Below are 18,016 nucleotides of genomic sequence, written 5' to 3' on the forward strand. Positions count from 1 at the left end.
CCACAGGGCTCAAAGCTGCTTGAAATATGGTATTGTAATTGAGCTCTATACTCCAGAAACTGATGGCACTTAGTAGGCAATGGTTTATTGACTGAGTTCAAAAGAATAGTAGTATTAATAATATGAACAGAGTATATTTACCAGATACATTTGTGTAGTTGTATTCCAAAGAGCTGCATTTTGAAGAAGCTTTCTGAGATTTTTCTTCATTAAAACCTCACTAAGGAAAATAGTAATTAAGGTTTTTATTCCCTGATAAGGCTGAGTATGTCAAACATTTTATTTTTTTTGTTTGACATACTCAAACAAAATAAAAGGTTTTATTGTCTTTTTCCCTAAAGAATTAAAATAACTTCTTTAAATAATTGCCATTAGTTATATCTGTACTCTCTGTTTCAAGAAAATTTGCTTATACTGGAATGAAAACAGAATTAAAATGAAAAAAATAAAAGAATATTCATCGGCCATGTCTGCTTTGTAATCTGAACAATAAGTTCTTTCTTTCAAAATATCTTCTTTGTAACTTGACCAAGATTCATTTTGGATTAATCTTTTATTTTGCTTTATTTCCAAAGGACATCCATTACCTTGCACTAGATAAGGGTGAATTGGCACTAGCTGAAGTGGCAAGAAAAAGAGCTAGCAACATTGATGCAGAATCAATCACCACTGGAGTTGGTAAGAATTCATGCTGGTTTTTTTAAAGTGCTTTTTGTTTTAATCAATACTTTTTTGAGTATCATTTCTGTTTATGTTTTTAGGGCATGGTTGCTTAATCTGAATTACTTTCTTTGTAAAGACAATGTCTTTTTTAAAAAGTTAAGCATGGATAAGTAGTACAATATAAATATATAAGTTGGAATTGTGTTATTATGAAAATTGATGATCAGTGATTAATCACTACTTAGCAAAAAGTAAGAAGGACTTTGTTCTTTTCATAAGATTTCATAATGGAATTAGGAAAGAGTATGTAATTTCCTCATCATAGTCTCTTCTTTACAGCCCAAATCATACTGAGAAAGCTAATTTTCTCTTGGATTTCCTAAATTTAATTCAACCGTGTCTCTCAAGTTTTTTCAGAAGCAGAAAGTAATTAAGCCTTGGCTTTCAAAGGGATTCATTGATGAAAGCAAGAGAGCAAATTATGTAAGATATCAAAAGAGTATTTAATTGTATATATGTTCCGTATCTTCTTTATCCAATCCTCTATTGGAAGTTTTGGTTGTTTCCATATCTTGGCCACATATGGGGTAATGGAAGATGATTTGACTTTGGGTGGTGCACACAATGCAATGTACAGATCATGTATCATGTAAAAGGTACACTTGAAATCTATATAATTTTATTAGCCAAAGTCACCCAAATAAATTTAATTAATTAAAAATAAAAATAATAAAAATAAAAGTAAAAACATACCAGAATAATCAGAACAGATGTGTCATTAACAGTAACCATGTCAAGAGTGATGATGATTTGAAAGAGTATTATTAAGCTGCTGTACAGGTGCTGACCACAAGAACTGGAAGTCACTTCAGCTGGGTCTGGTGCCTGGTGAGATCTCCCTTTGGATATGCTGATTATGAAACTTATTGGATCCTGCTCTGATGTTTTCTGAAGCTGGCCACTGGATGTGTTGGTTGTGGCCAACTTGGGAGGAATTCTAAAGCAGGCCAATGTCAGATGCTGCCTGTGACTGGCCCTGGGCAATGTGTTTGTAGCTACAAGTGATCCATAGTTTGTGGCTGCCTCTGCTGGGCCTGGGTGCAGGAGGGAACAACCAAGCTGTGCACCAAGGCTGGCTTTTACCAGCTCTGGCCCCAGGTGCAGATCAGCAAAAGTCCCAAGGCACCTCAAGATCTGCCTCTGTCTGCTTCCACCTGCTGGCTGCCTGTTAGGCTCAGTCACTGGAAGAGCCTCTGGCAGCTCAAGTTTCATGAGGTATGTTCTCAGTGATTCATCAGGTTAGCAGCAAGTGGTGCTCATCAAACTGATACAGGCTCAAACTCAGTGCCAGTGCTGTGTCTGAGGCCACTCAGCAAATGTCTCTGTGTATACCAAGTCTAGCTGCAACCCACTGGGTGCTCACACACCTTTGTGTTGGGCCAGAGTCTCAGGGAGTTGCTAGAGTGAGGTCAGCAGAAGTTTAATGAAGCCTCAACAGACCAAGGCTTAGCCATATGAAGGGAAGCCTCTGCTCCAGTCAGGCTTGCGAGGAAAAAATGGCCTCTCTACTAGAGCAACACAACTCTGTCTGTGCCAGATTCTGCTGGAGGAGATAGAGCTCAGCAGGGTGGGGCTGCCGGGAGTCAGATGGATGGGGCTATTGGATCTCCCATGAAGTGGAGCTGCTATTCAGGTTTCAGGGAAGTTGCAGGTTGTGGCACCTGCCTCAGAACCATACAACTCAGTCTGTCCTGGATTTTACTCCAGCCTCCTCAGAGTATAACCACTAGGAATTGAGAAGGTGGGCTCCCAGAGCCCAGAATGTGGGGCAGGTAGATCTCTCATGAGAGGTAAGTACCAGTCAGGTTCATGGGAAAGTGGATAAATTGGTCCCCACCCCAAAGCCACGTAACTCACTGACAACCCATGTGTCTCCCCAGACCTCTGTACCCTGGCCAAGTAATACTGTACCCTGCAGTGTTTTATCTTCTCTTATGGCTGTACCCTGTACCCTGGCTGAGTGGACTCCTCAGCAGGGCAAAAGCTCTGCAGTGTGGGGCAAGAGGGAGTCCAGAGGGTAGGGCTACTATTTCTTCCCAAGCTGATGCCACAGGGAGGGGAGTACTCCAGCCAAGAAAGATGGTGTCTGCAGTGTGGGAGAGTGACTCAGCACAGGGACCCCAGTGGCTGTCCCTTCTGCTCTCTCCCATAAACGCCAGACCCTCCTCCCATGACTTTAATTCACCCCACCTCTGCCAGAGCCCAGGGTGAATGGCTGCAAATGAAATTTTCTTGCATTGGCCCTTTAAGAGGGTATCTGTGTCTCTAACAGACTCCTCTCTTTCTCTCTAACAGACAAGAGCCCCTCTACTTTTCACAGCCAGACGTTTTGTGGGTGCATCTTTCCAGCTCTGGTGCTCTCAGCTGGGGGACCTGGGTTGGGGTTGAGTCACCACGCTTTTCAGGGGGAGCCTCCAACAGCTGAGATGTCCCTCCAGAACTACAGCTGCCACTTTTGTGAGTGGGGTCAGCCCTTTTCACATCTCTGCCCTTCCTTCCAGTCTCAATGTGATTTATTCTGTAAATCCTTGGTTATAAGACTTATCTTCAGCTAGTCTTCAGTTGGTTATTCAGGATGACTGTTCTATAATTTAGTTGTAATTCCAGTTTAGTCCTGGGAGACTATGAGTGTAGCTTCCACCTAGTTGGCCACTATCTTGGATTCTCTATTTGTTGCCCTTTTGATAATAGCCAACTTGAAGGGTGTGAGGTGATCTCTCATAATTTTTAAAAATTAATTTAATGAACCCTGGTTAATAAGATTACATAGGTTTCAAGTATAAATTTTTATGATACATGATTTGTATATTGCATTCTGTGCCCACCGCCCAATCAAATCATCTTCTATCACCATATGTTGTCCCCCTTTTCCATTTACACCCCTCTACATGCGTTCCCTCTGCTACCCACCATAGTGTTGTGTGTGTCTGTGAGTTTTAGTTTTACATCCCACGTATGAGTGAAATCATGTGGTTCTTGACTTTTTCTGTCTGACTTATTTCACTTAGCATAATTTTCTCAAGATCTATCCATATTGTTGCAAATGGCAGTGTTTTATCTTCTCTTATGACTGAGCAGTATTCTCTATCCACTCATCTGTCAAAGTACATTTCAGTTATTTCCATGTCTTGGCCACCATGAACAGTGCTCTAATGAACATAGGGTTGCATATATTTTTAAGAATAAATAAATTTTTCAGGTAGATACCCAGAAGAGGGGTTGCTTGGTCGTAGGTAACTCTATTCTGAGTTTTTTGAGGAACCTCTACTGTTTGCCATAGTAGCTGTACCACTTCACATTCCTCCCGGTAGTGAATGAGGGTTACCTTTTCTCTATAACCTCTCCAACGCTTACTCTTAGCCTTGTTGATAATAGTCATTCTAACAGGAGTAAGGTGGTATCTCCCTCTGGTTTTGATTTGCATTTCCCTAACAGCTGGTGAAGTTGAACAATGTCTGTTGGCCATTTGTATGACTTCATGGGTGAAATGCCTGTCCAGGTTCTCTGCCCATTTTTTAATTGGATTGTTTGCTTTATTGTTGTTTAGTTGTATGAGTTCTTTATATATTTTGGATGTTAACCTCTTGTGAAGCTGTTGTTTGCAGATATCTTCTCCTATTCAGTTGGTTGCCTTTTTGCTTTGTTGATGGTTTATTTTACTGTGTGGAAGCTTTTTAATATTGTGTTACATTCATTTATTTTTGCCTTATTTCCCATGCCTTTAGGCTCAAATTCATAAAATATTCTCTAAGGCCAAGGTCCATAGTTTAATACCTGCATTTTCTTCTGTGTAATTTATTGTTTTAGATTTTATATTTAGGTCTTTGATCCATTTTAAATTAATTTTTATACATAGAGACAAATTGTAATCTAGTTTCATTGTTTTGCAGGTGGCTTTCCAATTTTCCCAGCACCATTTATTGAAGGGGTTTTCTTTTCAACATTGCGTGTTTCTGGCTCCTTTGTCCAAAATTATTTGCCCATATACATGTGGTTTTATTTCTGATCTCTCAATTCTGTTCATTGGTTTTTATGCCAATACCATGCTATTTTGATTATTGTTGCTCTGTAATATAATTTCAAGTCAGGTAGTGTGATACCTCTAGCTTTGTTTTTTTTCCTCAGGATTGCTTTGGCTATTCGGGTTCTTTTGTGGTACCATACAAATCTGGTAATTTTTTGTCCTATTTCTTTAAAAAAAGTCATTGGTATTTTGATTCTGATTGCATTAAATCTGTATATTGCTTTGTGTCATGTGGACATTTTAACTACGTTAATTCTTCCAATCCATAAACTCAAGATATCTTTTCTATTTCATTGTGTCTTTTTTGATCTTTTAATAATGCTTTGTAATTTTCAGTATATATTCTTCACATTCTTTGTAAACTTTATTCCTAGGTACTTTATTCTTTCTTTTTGTTGCATTGCAAATGGAATTATTTTTCATTTCATTTTCTGAAATTTCATTGTTAATATACAGGAAAGCTGTGGATTTTTGTAATTGATTTTTGTGTCCCACAACTTTAGTATTTATTTATTGTTTTTGTTTTTGTTGAGTCTTTAGGGTTTTCTATATAATGAATCATGTCATCTGCAAAAAGTGACACTTTTACTTCTTCATTCCCAATTTGGATGCCTTTTAATTCCTTCTCTCATCTGATTGCTCTGGCTTGGACTTCTTGGCATTTCCCTGTTGCTTAGGGATGTTGAGCATCTTTTCATGTACTGATTGACCATCTGTAGGTCTTCTTTGGAAAAATGTCTATTAAGATCTTGTGTCCACTTTTTAATTGGATTGTTTGGTGTTTTTTTATTTTGAGTTATTTGAGTTCTTTATATAGTTTGAATATTAACCCCTTATCAGATAGATCATTTACAAATATATTATCCTATTCAGTAGGTTGCCTTTTCATGATGATGGTTTCCTTTGTTGTGCAAAAACTTTGTAATGTAATGTAGCCCCATTTCTTTATGTTTGCTTATGTAGCCTTTGCCCAAGGAAACATGTCAAAATAAATAAAATTATATATAATTTATTTATATATATTTTTTTTAATCCATTCTGCCTTTATTTTTGTAAGTGGTATAAGAAGTGGTTCGATTTTATTTTTTCCATACATCTGTCCAATTTTCCCAACATCATTTATTGAAGAAACTGCCTTTTCCCAATTGGATATCTATGCCTCCTTTGTTGTAGATTAAATGAGAATATAAACATAAGTTTTGGGAGGGCTCTTTATTCTATTCCATTGTCCTGTGTCCCTTTCTGTGCCAATATCATACTCTCTTGATTACTATAATTACTATAGTTTTTACTGTAGTTTGAGATCAGGAAGCATGATACCTTCAACTTCATTCTCCTTTCTCTAGATTGATTTGGCTATGAGTTCTTTATGTATTTTTAATATTAGCCCCTTTATTGGAAGTGTTGTTTATAAATCTCTTCTCCCATTTGATTGGTGTCCTTTTGTTTTGTTAATAGTTTCCTTTGCTGTGAAGAAGCTTTTTAGTTTGATGTAGTCCTATTCATTTATTTTTACTTTTACTTCCTTTGCCTCTGTGGTCAAGTTCACAAAACCCCCCGAGACCAAGGTCCATAAGTTCAGTGCTTATTTTCTTTTCTATTTTATTGTTTCTGGTTTTATATTCAAGTCTTTAATCTATTTTGAGTTAATTTTTTATTTTCTTTTTAAAAAAACTAGATTTTATTGATTATGCTATTTCAGTTGTGCTGATTTTTCCCCCTTGCTCCCTTCCCCACTCCCCCAACTCCCTCAGGCAATCTTCACACCATTGTTCATGTCCATGGGACATGTGTATAAGTTCTTTGGCTACTCCAGTTCCTATACTGTACTTTACCTCCCCATGGCTGTTCTGTAACTACCTATTTGTACTTCTTAATCACCTCACCTCTTCACCCATTACCCTACAACCACCTCCCATCTGGCAACCATCAAAACTCTCTAAGTATCCGTGATTCTGTCTCTGTTCTTTTAAATTCAGTTGTTGACAGGTATGTATTTATTGCCATTTTATTGTTCATAGTTTTGATCATCTTCTTTTTCTTAAATATAACATTTCATATTATAATGGTTTGGTGATGATGAACTCCTTTAGTTTTATCTTGTCTTAGAAGTCTGTTTATATGCTCTTCGATTCTAAATGATATCTTTGCTGGGTAATCTTAACTGTAGGTTCCTGCTTTTCATGACTTTGAATATGTCTTGCCAATCCCTTCTAGCCTGCAAAGTTTCTTTTGAGAAATCAGCTGAGAGCCTTATGGAAACACCCCTGTAGGTAGATAACTTCTTTTCTCTTGCTGCTTTTAAAATACTCTCTTTATCTTTAACCTCTGGCATTTTAATTATGATGTGTCTTGGAATGGGCTTCTTTGCATCCATCTGTTTGGGACTCTCTTTGCTTCCTGGACTTACATGACTAGTTCCTTCACCAAACTAGGGAAGTTTTCTTTAATTATTTTTTCAAATAGATTTCCAATTTTTTTCTCTTTCTCTTCTCCTTCTGGCACTTCTGTGATGCAAATGTTTGACTGCTTGAAGTTGTCTGAGAGGGTCCTTATGCTATCCACGTTATTTTGGATTTTTTTTTCCTTCTTGTTCTGATTGTTTTGTTGTTTTTGTTTTTTTGCTTCCTTATGTTCCAAATCATTGATTTGATTCTATGCTTCATCCACTCAACTGTTGTTTCCCTGTAAACTGTTCTCTATTTCAATTAGTATATCCTTTGTTTATGACTGGATCATTTTTATGCTGTTGAGGTCCTCACTAAGTTCCTTGAGCATCCTTATAACCAGTGTTTTGAACTCTGCATGTGATTAATTGCTTATTTCCATTTTGTTTAGTTCTTTTTCTGGAGTTTTGACCTGTTCTTTCATTTGGGCCATGTTTGTTAGTCTCTTCATTTTGGCAGCCTCCCTGCATTTCTTTCTATGTATTGGTAGCATGTATTTTCCCAGTCTTGGTAGCATGGCCTAATGTAGTAGGTATCCTGTAGGGTCCAGTGGCACAGCCTCCCCTATCACACAAGCAGGGTACTCAAGTTGTGCTCTTTGTGTGGGCTGAGTACACCCTCCTCTTTTAGTTGAGCCTTGGTTGCTGTTGGCTGGTCAATGGGATGGATTTACCCAGGCCAGTCAGTTGCATGGATTGACTATGATTACTGCCACCGACCCCCTTCCTCTGTGAAGGATCAGCTGTGCAGGGGCAAGGTGGTGGTGCTCTGACGTGGTCTATAGATGTCCACTGGGTGCACAGGCCCTTGGGTGTCCCATGTGGTGCAGACCAAAGTCAGCCCCAACCTGTGTTTTGCCTGGGGCCACCCCTACCTGAGCTATAGGGCAATCTGAGATGGCTGCTACTTGTGCTGGGCTTGGAGATTCCCTAGCAAGCCAAGCTGTGAACCTAGGCTTGGTGCTGCTAATGCCATGCCTGGGGCCTCTTAGCAAGAGGTACAGGAGGTAGGGGCTCAATGAGGCTGGCTGGTGCTTGTTTGAGAGGATTTAGGAAGTTGTGAGGCACGAGCCAAGACCTGCCATTCATATGGAAAAGCTACTATTAACAGCTGTAAGTTGGGTGGGGCAGAGCCTCAGGGGATCTCCAGGGCAGGGCAAACAGCGTTAGCCAGGTTGATAGAGTCTCAAATACGGCACCCTCCTGCTGGCTCTGCAGCTGTTCCACCTTTCTGCCTGGGAGAAAACTGTCTCCCAGCTCTCACCTTGATGCTGGTCACTTCATTTCCTCCCTGTATACTACTGGTGCCTTTCAAGATGCTACCCAGGAGCTGGACTCAGAGGGTGTGAGTCTAAATTTGTGTGTGGGTTCTTTAAGACCAACTGCTTGGGACTGTAGAAGTTTCTTGCATAGACTCAGTCCCTGCTGGTTTTTTCAGCCAGAAGTTGTAGGGATTTATCTTCCTAGCATTGGAACCCTGGGCTGGGGGACCTGATGTGGGGCTGGGATTCCTTGCTCCCAACATACTCCTTCCGAATTTTTATCTACCGCATGTGGGTGTGAGATCCAGCTTGTTCCACATTTCCATCCCTCCTACTAGTCTGGATGGATGTGGTCTCTTTAATTCCATAGTTGTCACACTTCCATTCAACTCAATTTCTGCCAGTTCTGAGTGATGGTTGTTCTATAATTTAGTTGTAATTTTGATGTGGTTGTACTAGCAGGTGAGCCATGTTTATGTATGCTGCCATCTTAATCAGAAATCCTGAGTTAATTTTTGTATATGGTATCAGATAGCAATCTGATTCCATTCTTTTGCATGTCACTTTCCAGTTTTCCCAGGACCATTTATTGGAGAGACATTCCCTTTTCCACTGAATATTCTTTGTGCCTTTGTCAAAAACTAGTTGTCCATCTATGTGTGGGTTTATTCCTGGGCTCTTCTGTTGGAATGCATTTGATTTTCTACCAGTACTATACTGTTTTTGATTACTGTAGCTTTATAGGATAGTTTTAAGTCAGGAAGTATGATACTTCGGTCTTTGTTCTTTTTTTTCCCTTATGAGTCCCTTGGCTATTTGGGGTCTTTCATGGTTCCATAAAAATTTCAGGATTTCTTTGTTCTATTTCTGTGAAAAATGTCATTGGAATTTTGATAGGGATTACAGTAAATCTGTGTATTACTTTAGGTTTATGGCCATTTCAATAATGTTAAGTCTTCCAGTCTATGAACACATATTTCCATTTATTTGTGTCTCCAGTATCCTTCCAACAATGTCTTTACTTTTCAGTGTACTTCACCTGCTTTGTTAAGCAGGTCCTTCACCTGCTTTGTTAAGTTTATTTATAGATATGTTATTCTTTTTGAGGCAATTATAAGTGGGATTATTTTCCTAATTTCTCTTCTGATTGTTTATTATTAGATTATAGAAATGGAACCAATTTTGGGATATTAATTTTTATCCCACAACTTTACTGAATTCATTTATTAGTTCTAATAGACTTTTTTTTTTTTTTTTGGTGGTATCCTAGGATTTTCTATATATAATACATTACCTGAAAATAGTGACAGTTTTACTTCCTTTCCAATTTAGATACCTTTTATTTCTTTTTCTTGTCTGGTTGCTGTGGCTAAGACTTCCAATAACATGTTGAATAAGAGTGGTAAGATTGGGTTTCCTTGTCTTGTTCCTGACCTTAGAGAAAAACTTTACAACATTTTCCTGTTGAATATAATACTACCTGTGGGTTTATCATGTATGGTCTGTATTATGTTCAGGTATGTTCCTTCTTGTTGAGAATTTTTGTCATAAGTGGATATTGAATTTGTCAAATGCTTTCTGCATCTATTAAAATGACAGTAAGATGTTTATCCTTCATTTTGTTTCCCATATGTATCACATTGATTGATTTGCAGATATAGAACCATCCCTGTATCCCTGTGTAAATCCCACTTGATCATGGTGTATGATCTTTTTAATGTACTGCTGAATTTGGTTTATTACTATTTTGTTGAGTATTTTAGCATCTAGGCATATTGATCTGTAATTTTCTTTTTTGTTGTCTCTCTAATTGTGGTATCAGGGTAATGCTGTCCTCATAGAATGAGTGTGGAATCTTTCCCTCCTCTTCAATTTTTTGTATAGTTTGAGAAGAATAGTTAGTTATTAATTAATTCTTCTTTGAATATTTTGTAGAAATCACTTGTGAATATGTCTGGTCCTGGATTTTCTTCATTGGTAGGATATTATTATTATTATTATTATTATTATTATTATTACTGATGGATTTCATTAATATTGGTTTGTTCAGATTTTCTGTTTCTTACTGATTCAGCTTTGAAAGATTGTAATTTTCTAGAAATTTATCCATTTCTTCCAAGTTGTACAATTTTTTTGGTGTTTAATTTTTCATAGTATTCTCTCATAATCCTTGTAGGTCTGTGCTGCCTGTTTTCACTTCTCTTTCAATTCTGATTTTATTTTATTTTGGCACCCCTTTTTTCCCCTTGATACATCTGGATAACGGTTTATCTATTTTATTTGTCTTCTAAAAGAACAAACTGTTTCATTAATCTTTTCTATTGGTTTTTTTGTCTCTTTTATTCATTTTACTCTAATCTCTAGTCTTTCCTTTGTTTTACTGACTTTGGGCTTTATTTGTTCTTCTTTTTGTAGCTCCTTTATGTGTAAGGTGAGAGACTATTTGACATTTTCTTATTTCTTGAGGTAGGCTTATATTACTATGAATTTCTCTTTTAGAACTACTTTTGCTGTGTCCCAAAGGTTTTGTATTGTTGTGTTTTCATTTTATTGGTCACCAGATAATTTTTTTTTCCTCCTTGAGTTCTTCATTAATCTACCTCTTCACTTTCAGTCATTATGTGTCTTTTGAGCGGGAGGGAGTCTCTACTAGATACAGGTCTTTTTTTATTAATCCATTCTGCCACCCTGTATCTTTTGATTGGATTATTTCCCATTTACATTTAAGGTAATTATGTATAGGTATGTGGTTATTGCCATTTTATTCATTGTCTTCTGGGGTTTTTTAAATTTCCTGTTCCTTCTCTTTCTTTCTTGTACATTCATGACAATCTTTAATGATTTCTGTGGTTTCTTTTTTTGTCACCTATTATAGGTTTTTGGTTTGCAGTTACCATGAGATTCATATGTAACAAGCTATATTTATAGCAGTCTGTTGTAAGTAAATGGTCACTTAAGTTAGAACCCATTCTTCTTTCCTCCATTATCCACCCCCACCCCTCTGGTTACTATCAGTTTATTCTTTATTTCAATGTCTCTGGTTATATTTTGCTTGCTTGTTTGTTTTGTTGATTAGGTTTCAGCTGTAGGTGAGATCATCTGGTATTTGTCTTTCACTGCCTGGAGACAACTGTACTTGAACAACAATTAAAAAAAAATTCTAAAAGCTTTACATTTCTTGCTCACCCTTCCCACCATGTTTGTTTTTAACATCATTTTTTAATCTTTGTATGTTATGCCTTACATTATTACTGTACTTATATATGCTCTTACTACTTTTGTCTTTTAACCTTTATACTGGCTTTACAGTTGGTTAATATACTACATTTACTAAATGTTTGCCTTTAAAACTGAGTTTTTTCTTTACAATTTTTTTCTTTTTACTTTTGGCCTTCTTTTCTGCTAAAATAATTTTATTTAACATTTCTTGTATTGCTGGTTTAGTAGTGATGAACTCCTTTACCTTTCCTTGTCTGAGAAACTATTTCCTTAAATTCTAAATGCTAACATTGCTGTGTATTCTTGGTTGGAGTTTTTGCTTTAATCACTTTGAATATATCAAACCACTCTTTCTGGCCTGCAAAGTTTCTGCTGAAAATTCAGCTGAATGTCATGTGCAGGATCTGTTGTACATAGCTGCTTTTTCCTTGCTGATTTTAAGATTCTATTTTTAAGTTTTTGCATTTTAATTATTATATGTCTTGGTGTGAGAGTGTTAAGATTTATCTTTTTTAGGACTCTCTGTATTTCCTGGACATGGATATCTTTTCCTTTCATGAAGTTAGGGAAGTTTTCAGCCATTATTCTTTTAAATAGGCTTTCTCTCTTTCTCTCCCTTCTTCTGTGACACCTATGTTTCAAATATTGTTGTGATTGATGTTGTCCCAGAGGTTCCATAAACTATATTCATTTTTAATTTTTTTTCATTTTGCTGTTCCAATTAATTTCCACTACCTGTCTTCCAGCGTACTTACTAGTTCTTCTGCACCATCTAATGTACAGTTGATTCCCTCTAGTTATTTTTCATTTAAGTTATTGTGATTTTCAGTTCTGATTTAGTCTTTATATTTTGATCTCTTTTTTGAAGTTTTCATAAAGTTCTTCTGTTCTTCTCCTGAGTTCATTGAGCATCTTTTTAACCATTGTTTTCAACTCTTGGTAGATTGTCTCATTTCATACAGTTCTTTTTCTAGTGTTTTGTCCTATTGTTTAGTATGTAACCTATTTATCTTCTCCTTATTTAAAATTCCCTCTCTATGAATTTGGTGAAAAAGCAACCTCTCTCAGCCTTGGAGGGGTAACCTTGTTTAGGAGCTCCCCCTTTTTAGACTTTGTGTACCTGGTCTTTTTGGCAGGCCAGATGGACCTGCAGCTGTAGAGGCACGGGGTCACTGGGATATCCAGGGGCAAGCCGAGCAGATCTGCCTTGGCCGTCTGCCGGGGCTGTAGTTGGAACCAAAGTGGCCCTGGGGAGTCCTGGAGTTAAAACAGACAGGCTATTTTGGCAGGCTATCTGGAGCTGTAGTGGAGCAAGCTCAGGCCACACAGGGTCCCAAAATCAAGCCTTGTATGAGTCCAGAGCTTTAGCTGAAATGTGTATGAGCTATGGGGAGTCCTGAGGACAAGATGCGCTGGGACCACTGTGCATCTTGTAGCTAGAGGCTTGTAACTAGAGGCTTGTAGCTAGAGGCTGTCTGATCTGTATGCTAAAGGCTGTAGCTAGAGCAGTCCACAGAAAGACTCAGGTAAAGCTACTATTACAGCTTATTCTAAACAAGCTGAGGCCTGAAGCTGTAGTTAAAGCTGATCCTAAGTAAGCCACAGATCTTGTGTGGATCTGGGTGCACTGGGATGGCTTTACACAGCTGACTAGAGTGCCTAGATCATGCTCATACCTTTTTGACCAAAGTAAGGGGAGAGTACAACAAGTGGCACTCTGGTACCTCTGACACCAAAGAGAGTTCCTGAAGTTCCCTTTCTATTTGGCAAATGCTTTAAGGTTAGTAAATGGATTTCTTTCAGATGTCATCTAAGTACCTTCTAATCTACTGAATGTGGTCCCTTTAGTAATCCATTCCCTACTGCAGGTTAGTGTATTGGGGGAATGGTTCCCTTGATGCCATGTTTCTGTCTCTCTTGTTTTTTGTGCAGAATCTGTTCAGTTAGCCCTCAGTTCTTCTCAGTGGAAATTGACCCATTTATAGGTATAGATTTGATGTGTCTGTGGGAGGAGGTGAGTTTATGGTCTTCTATGCTGCTGTATTGACTAGAAATCTCCTTGTAAATTAATTGACCATATTTTCTGGGTTTATTTCTGGGCTCTCTATTCCTTTCCATTGATCTTTGTGTCTGTTCTTATGCCATAACTAGACTTGTAATATAGTTTGATACCAGTACTGTCATCCCTCCTACTTTGTTTTAATGACAATATAAATTTTATCACAAAGTTGCAGAAGTAAAAACAGTAATCAGGGAGTGTGATGCTTCCATCTTTGTCTTTTTTTATCAAGATTTATTGGGGAATTCAGGGTCCTTTTGGGTTCCATGAAAATTTTAGGAATATTTATGTGGAAAATGCCATTGGAATTTTGATAAGGATTGCATTGACTCTGTGAACTGCTTTGGGTTGTATGGACATTTTTTTTAAAATCCTCATTCAAGGATATGTTTGATTGAGAGAGACAGAAACATTGGTTAGTTGCCTCCATACATGTCCCAACCAGGGCTTTAACCTGCAACTTTTTGATGTACTGGATGACACTCCAACCAACTGACCACCTGGCCAGGTGGACATTTTAAGAATTCTTACCCAAGAACATAGATATTGTTCCATTTATTTGTATCTTCTTTCATCACTTTCCATTTTTAATGCACAGATATCTTTTTACCTCTGAGATTACTGGGGTAGCCAAAAAGTCCATATGACTTTTTCTCTGGAATACATAACACACTTTTCATTTTCACCAATAACTTTATTGATTTGGATATTTTGTTGGCGATCTCCCTCTGTTGGCTTCTAGAGGGTAGAGGCCAGGTGTGCTGCCAAACGTCTTTCAATGCATAAGACCAGCCCCACAGCAAAGATTTGGCCAAAATGTCAGTAGTTCCAATAAACTCCACAAACCACTTTTGACATATTTGATCAGTCATAGCACAGTCTCCATTAACTGCACAAAATTTCTGCATTTCCGTTGTGTTTTTACCATTCTTCAAATAATAAAGAATGTATGCTGAAAATGTGGATCTTCCATCCTCAATATTAAAATGGCTGCACAAAAATTCACACTGATATGAAAGCTGTCACAATACAATCTAACAAAATTGTTTCAAATGACATTAAAATCAACTAAGCACTGTTAGAGCCATTATATGGAAAAAATGTAATGGATTTTTTTTGCCAACCCAATATTTTGTATGCAGTTGTATTTCTTTTCTGATAATTCATTAGTAGTTTAACAATGATTATATTTTATATCCTCCAACTCTACCGAATTGGCTTATTCTACAGATTTCTGGTGGAGCCCTTAGTGTTTTCTATATATAATCTCATCTGTAAAAGGAAACAGTTTTACTTCTTCCTTTCTGATCTGTATGCCTTTTATTTTGTCTTCTTGCCTCATTGTTCTTGTGAGGACCTTCAGTAGTCTGTTGAATCAAAATAACCAGGGTTAAATGAGCTTCATTGATGGTGTACTAGTGGTAGAATAATGCAAACATGTGCATTAGGTATGAAACAGTATAGGCTTCTGCAAAACCAGAGTCCACAGTGATTTAAAGAAATATTTTTCTTTCTTTCTCACGCAATCCTGGAAGGTGTTCCAGGTCTGGTAGGGTGTGCTGGTATCAGATTACCAGGTTCTCTTCCATCATGTTGCTTTGTCATCTCTAGAGTATAGCCTTCATCTGCATATATGAAGACTTACATCCCTACCTATAAGGAGGAAAGGGAAAAAAAGGAAGTTATACTCTTTTCTTATTCAACATATAACAGAAGAGTTATTACACATCACTTCTGCTACTAACCCATTTTACAAAACCTGCTCATAAGTCTACCACTAAGTTTAATGAAAGTCTGGAAAATATCTTGGTGGGGTGACCACAAACCCAGCATAATAACTGTCACAGTAAAAAGCAGTAGCAACTTGGCGGGAGGGGGGAGCTCACACTTCACCTGTTACAATAAGATTTGACGAAGAGTATGTAAAAGAAGAAGATAAGTGGTGAAACAACGTCCTCTGTGGAACTATTTTCAAACCCTATTCAAAGATAATTCCCAGCTGCACCTCATGTGACTGTCTACACATTCACATATTAGGAAACTTCCAAATGCACTGTAGTTCCAAATACATTTATCATATATGTATCTTGCAGATACTGTGCTATAAAAATGCAATGCATACTCTGGTTTGTCTTCAGATCATATAAATCTTTCACCTTTTAAACTTATAAAGGCTGTAGCTTTATAAATTGTCATCTCCTTTTAAATATACTTTTAAATTCTGATATAAAGCTTATTTATGTTTAATGGAGAACTATAAAGTATTAAAAATACAGTATAAAAGTAAAAACTATTCATTATATTATCACCCAGAGAGAAAATGTTAGTCTGTTTCTTATTTTTACTGTATATATGAGGCCTGTCTGGAAGAAGTCCAGCCATTAATATAACAAGAACAGTTTGCATGACATCAGTGTAACCTGGCAGCCAAAGAGAGTGGACTGGAATGTGCATGCATGTACTAGTCAGTGGGGGCGGTAGATGCCATTGACTGAGCATGTGTACTGTGTGGCCATTGCATTCAAAATTACTGAATGAGTAGAGCAACAAATCTGCATCAACATTGTGCATTAAACTTGAACATTCCTCCATGGAAACTATTTGGATGACTCAGAAAACCGCAACTGGTGATTGGCAGCTTCATCACAACAGCATGCCTTTTCATATATCACATCTTGTGCAGAGTTGTGCGAAAAACATTAAATCACCCAGGTGACTCAGCCCCCTACAGCCCAGATTTGGTGCCCTGCAACTTCTGACTTTTCCCAAAGCTAAAATCACCTTTGATACGGAAGAGATTTCAGACCATCAATGAGATTCAGGAAAATACGATGGGGCAGCTGATGGCAATTGGGAAAACTGTGTGAGGTCCCAAGGTGCATACTTTGAAGGGGGCTGAAGCATCATTGTCCTCTGTACAATGTTTCTTCGATCTTGTATCTTCAATAAATGTCTCTCTTTCATAGTATGTGACTGGATACTTTCTGGACAGACCTCATATTTAGCAAAATTCAAATACTTTATTTATCTTACTTTCTGTTACCCAGTGGTATTCCCATATCATCAAAAGTCACTCAAAAACCTGATATTTAATACATTTTCTTCCTAAACGCATCTTTTGTTTTAGTACAAAATCATGATACTATTGGGAAAATGTATAAAAATGTATCTAGTAGATAATACCTGGATGAAGGTAAAGATTTGTTCTTATACTTAAGATATCTCATTATTATTCTAAAATCAAGCTACAAAAAAAGTTTTTAATTCTCCCGTATAAAATTGCAGTTAACTGCTTACCTGTACTGTGCTTGAGAGACTACATTATGTTGCTTTTTGACTTAGAGGAGATATATTCATTCCAGTCTTCTATTTATTGTGTCATGATGTCAGTTTTCATCTACACCTTCCTTCCTCTAGGCATTTTTGCCTGAAGACATAATCCTAATCCTTTCATAATGTTAAGCACATCAAAGACTAACTACTTTCCTTAGCTGCAGTGATCTACACAAGACTGTATTACTTGTATAACTTAAAAGTAAATTCCAAAGAATACATGATTATCCAACCTTTGTTCCTTTCTTTGTGGTGACATAATGTTGTCAGTCATAGAACATTAAATAATGTGAATTCTTAATTACCGTAACTATAGATTTTTCTCTAAATGAGGCATTTTCAGATCAGATATTTCCATTGTTTAAATATTTAATTAACATTTTTGAATTCTGAAATACTAGGTTACTATATTATGAAAGAAAGTATCATATTTGCTGAACTTACCTTGTCATAAATTGTCAGTTGTTTAGCAAAAGATAATAGTATTTTCCTGGGGGGAAAGGAAGAAACATTAACTACTTGGGCTTTAAACCTACCTTTTCTTCTTTTCAGAAAGGAGTCAATGTCTCAAATCTTCTCTGCCTTACTCATTAGTTAGGCTAGTAAATTGTGCTGATCTAGGGCAAAAATCACTGGTAATTAAATGTTCTGCAAGTAAACAATGAAGATTTTTGCTTGAGGATTAGTATGTAATATTAACTAATAAAACCATGAATTTAAGAATAAATAGAATGCATCTTAACTTGGCTAGTGTGTAGTACAGTAAAAAAATCTTCTATCAAGAATCCTAAAATATAATGGACAAATCAATTCATACAATAATATGCTACAAATTTTAAGAATACTAAGGTGTCTTACTTTTGGTTGAGATGGCAAAGTAGGTAAACACTGTCCTTGGCTCTTCCCACAACCAAATCAAAGTTACAACTAAATTATAGAAAAACCATCAT

At 37.0% G+C, this 18,016-nt stretch overlaps 1 protein-coding gene across 1 annotated transcript in view; it reads left to right on the forward strand.

The window, feature by feature from the left end:
- Window positions 1–18,016, forward strand: part of WDPCP (WD repeat containing planar cell polarity effector) — a 357,672-nt gene that overhangs the window by 265,723 nt on the left and 73,933 nt on the right. The window contains exon 14 of the mRNA XM_054586899.1: window positions 576–678. Within this exon, the coding sequence (XP_054442874.1) occupies window positions 576–678 (103 nt within the window). The remainder of the gene's footprint in view (window positions 1–575; window positions 679–18,016) is intronic.

The sequence above is a fragment of the Pteronotus mesoamericanus genome, unplaced genomic scaffold (assembly GCF_021234165.1).
Source record: "Pteronotus mesoamericanus isolate MK-2021 breed Mesoamerican mustached bat unplaced genomic scaffold, CSHL_Meso_final contig_98, whole genome shotgun sequence".
NCBI lineage: Eukaryota > Metazoa > Chordata > Mammalia > Chiroptera > Mormoopidae > Pteronotus > Pteronotus mesoamericanus.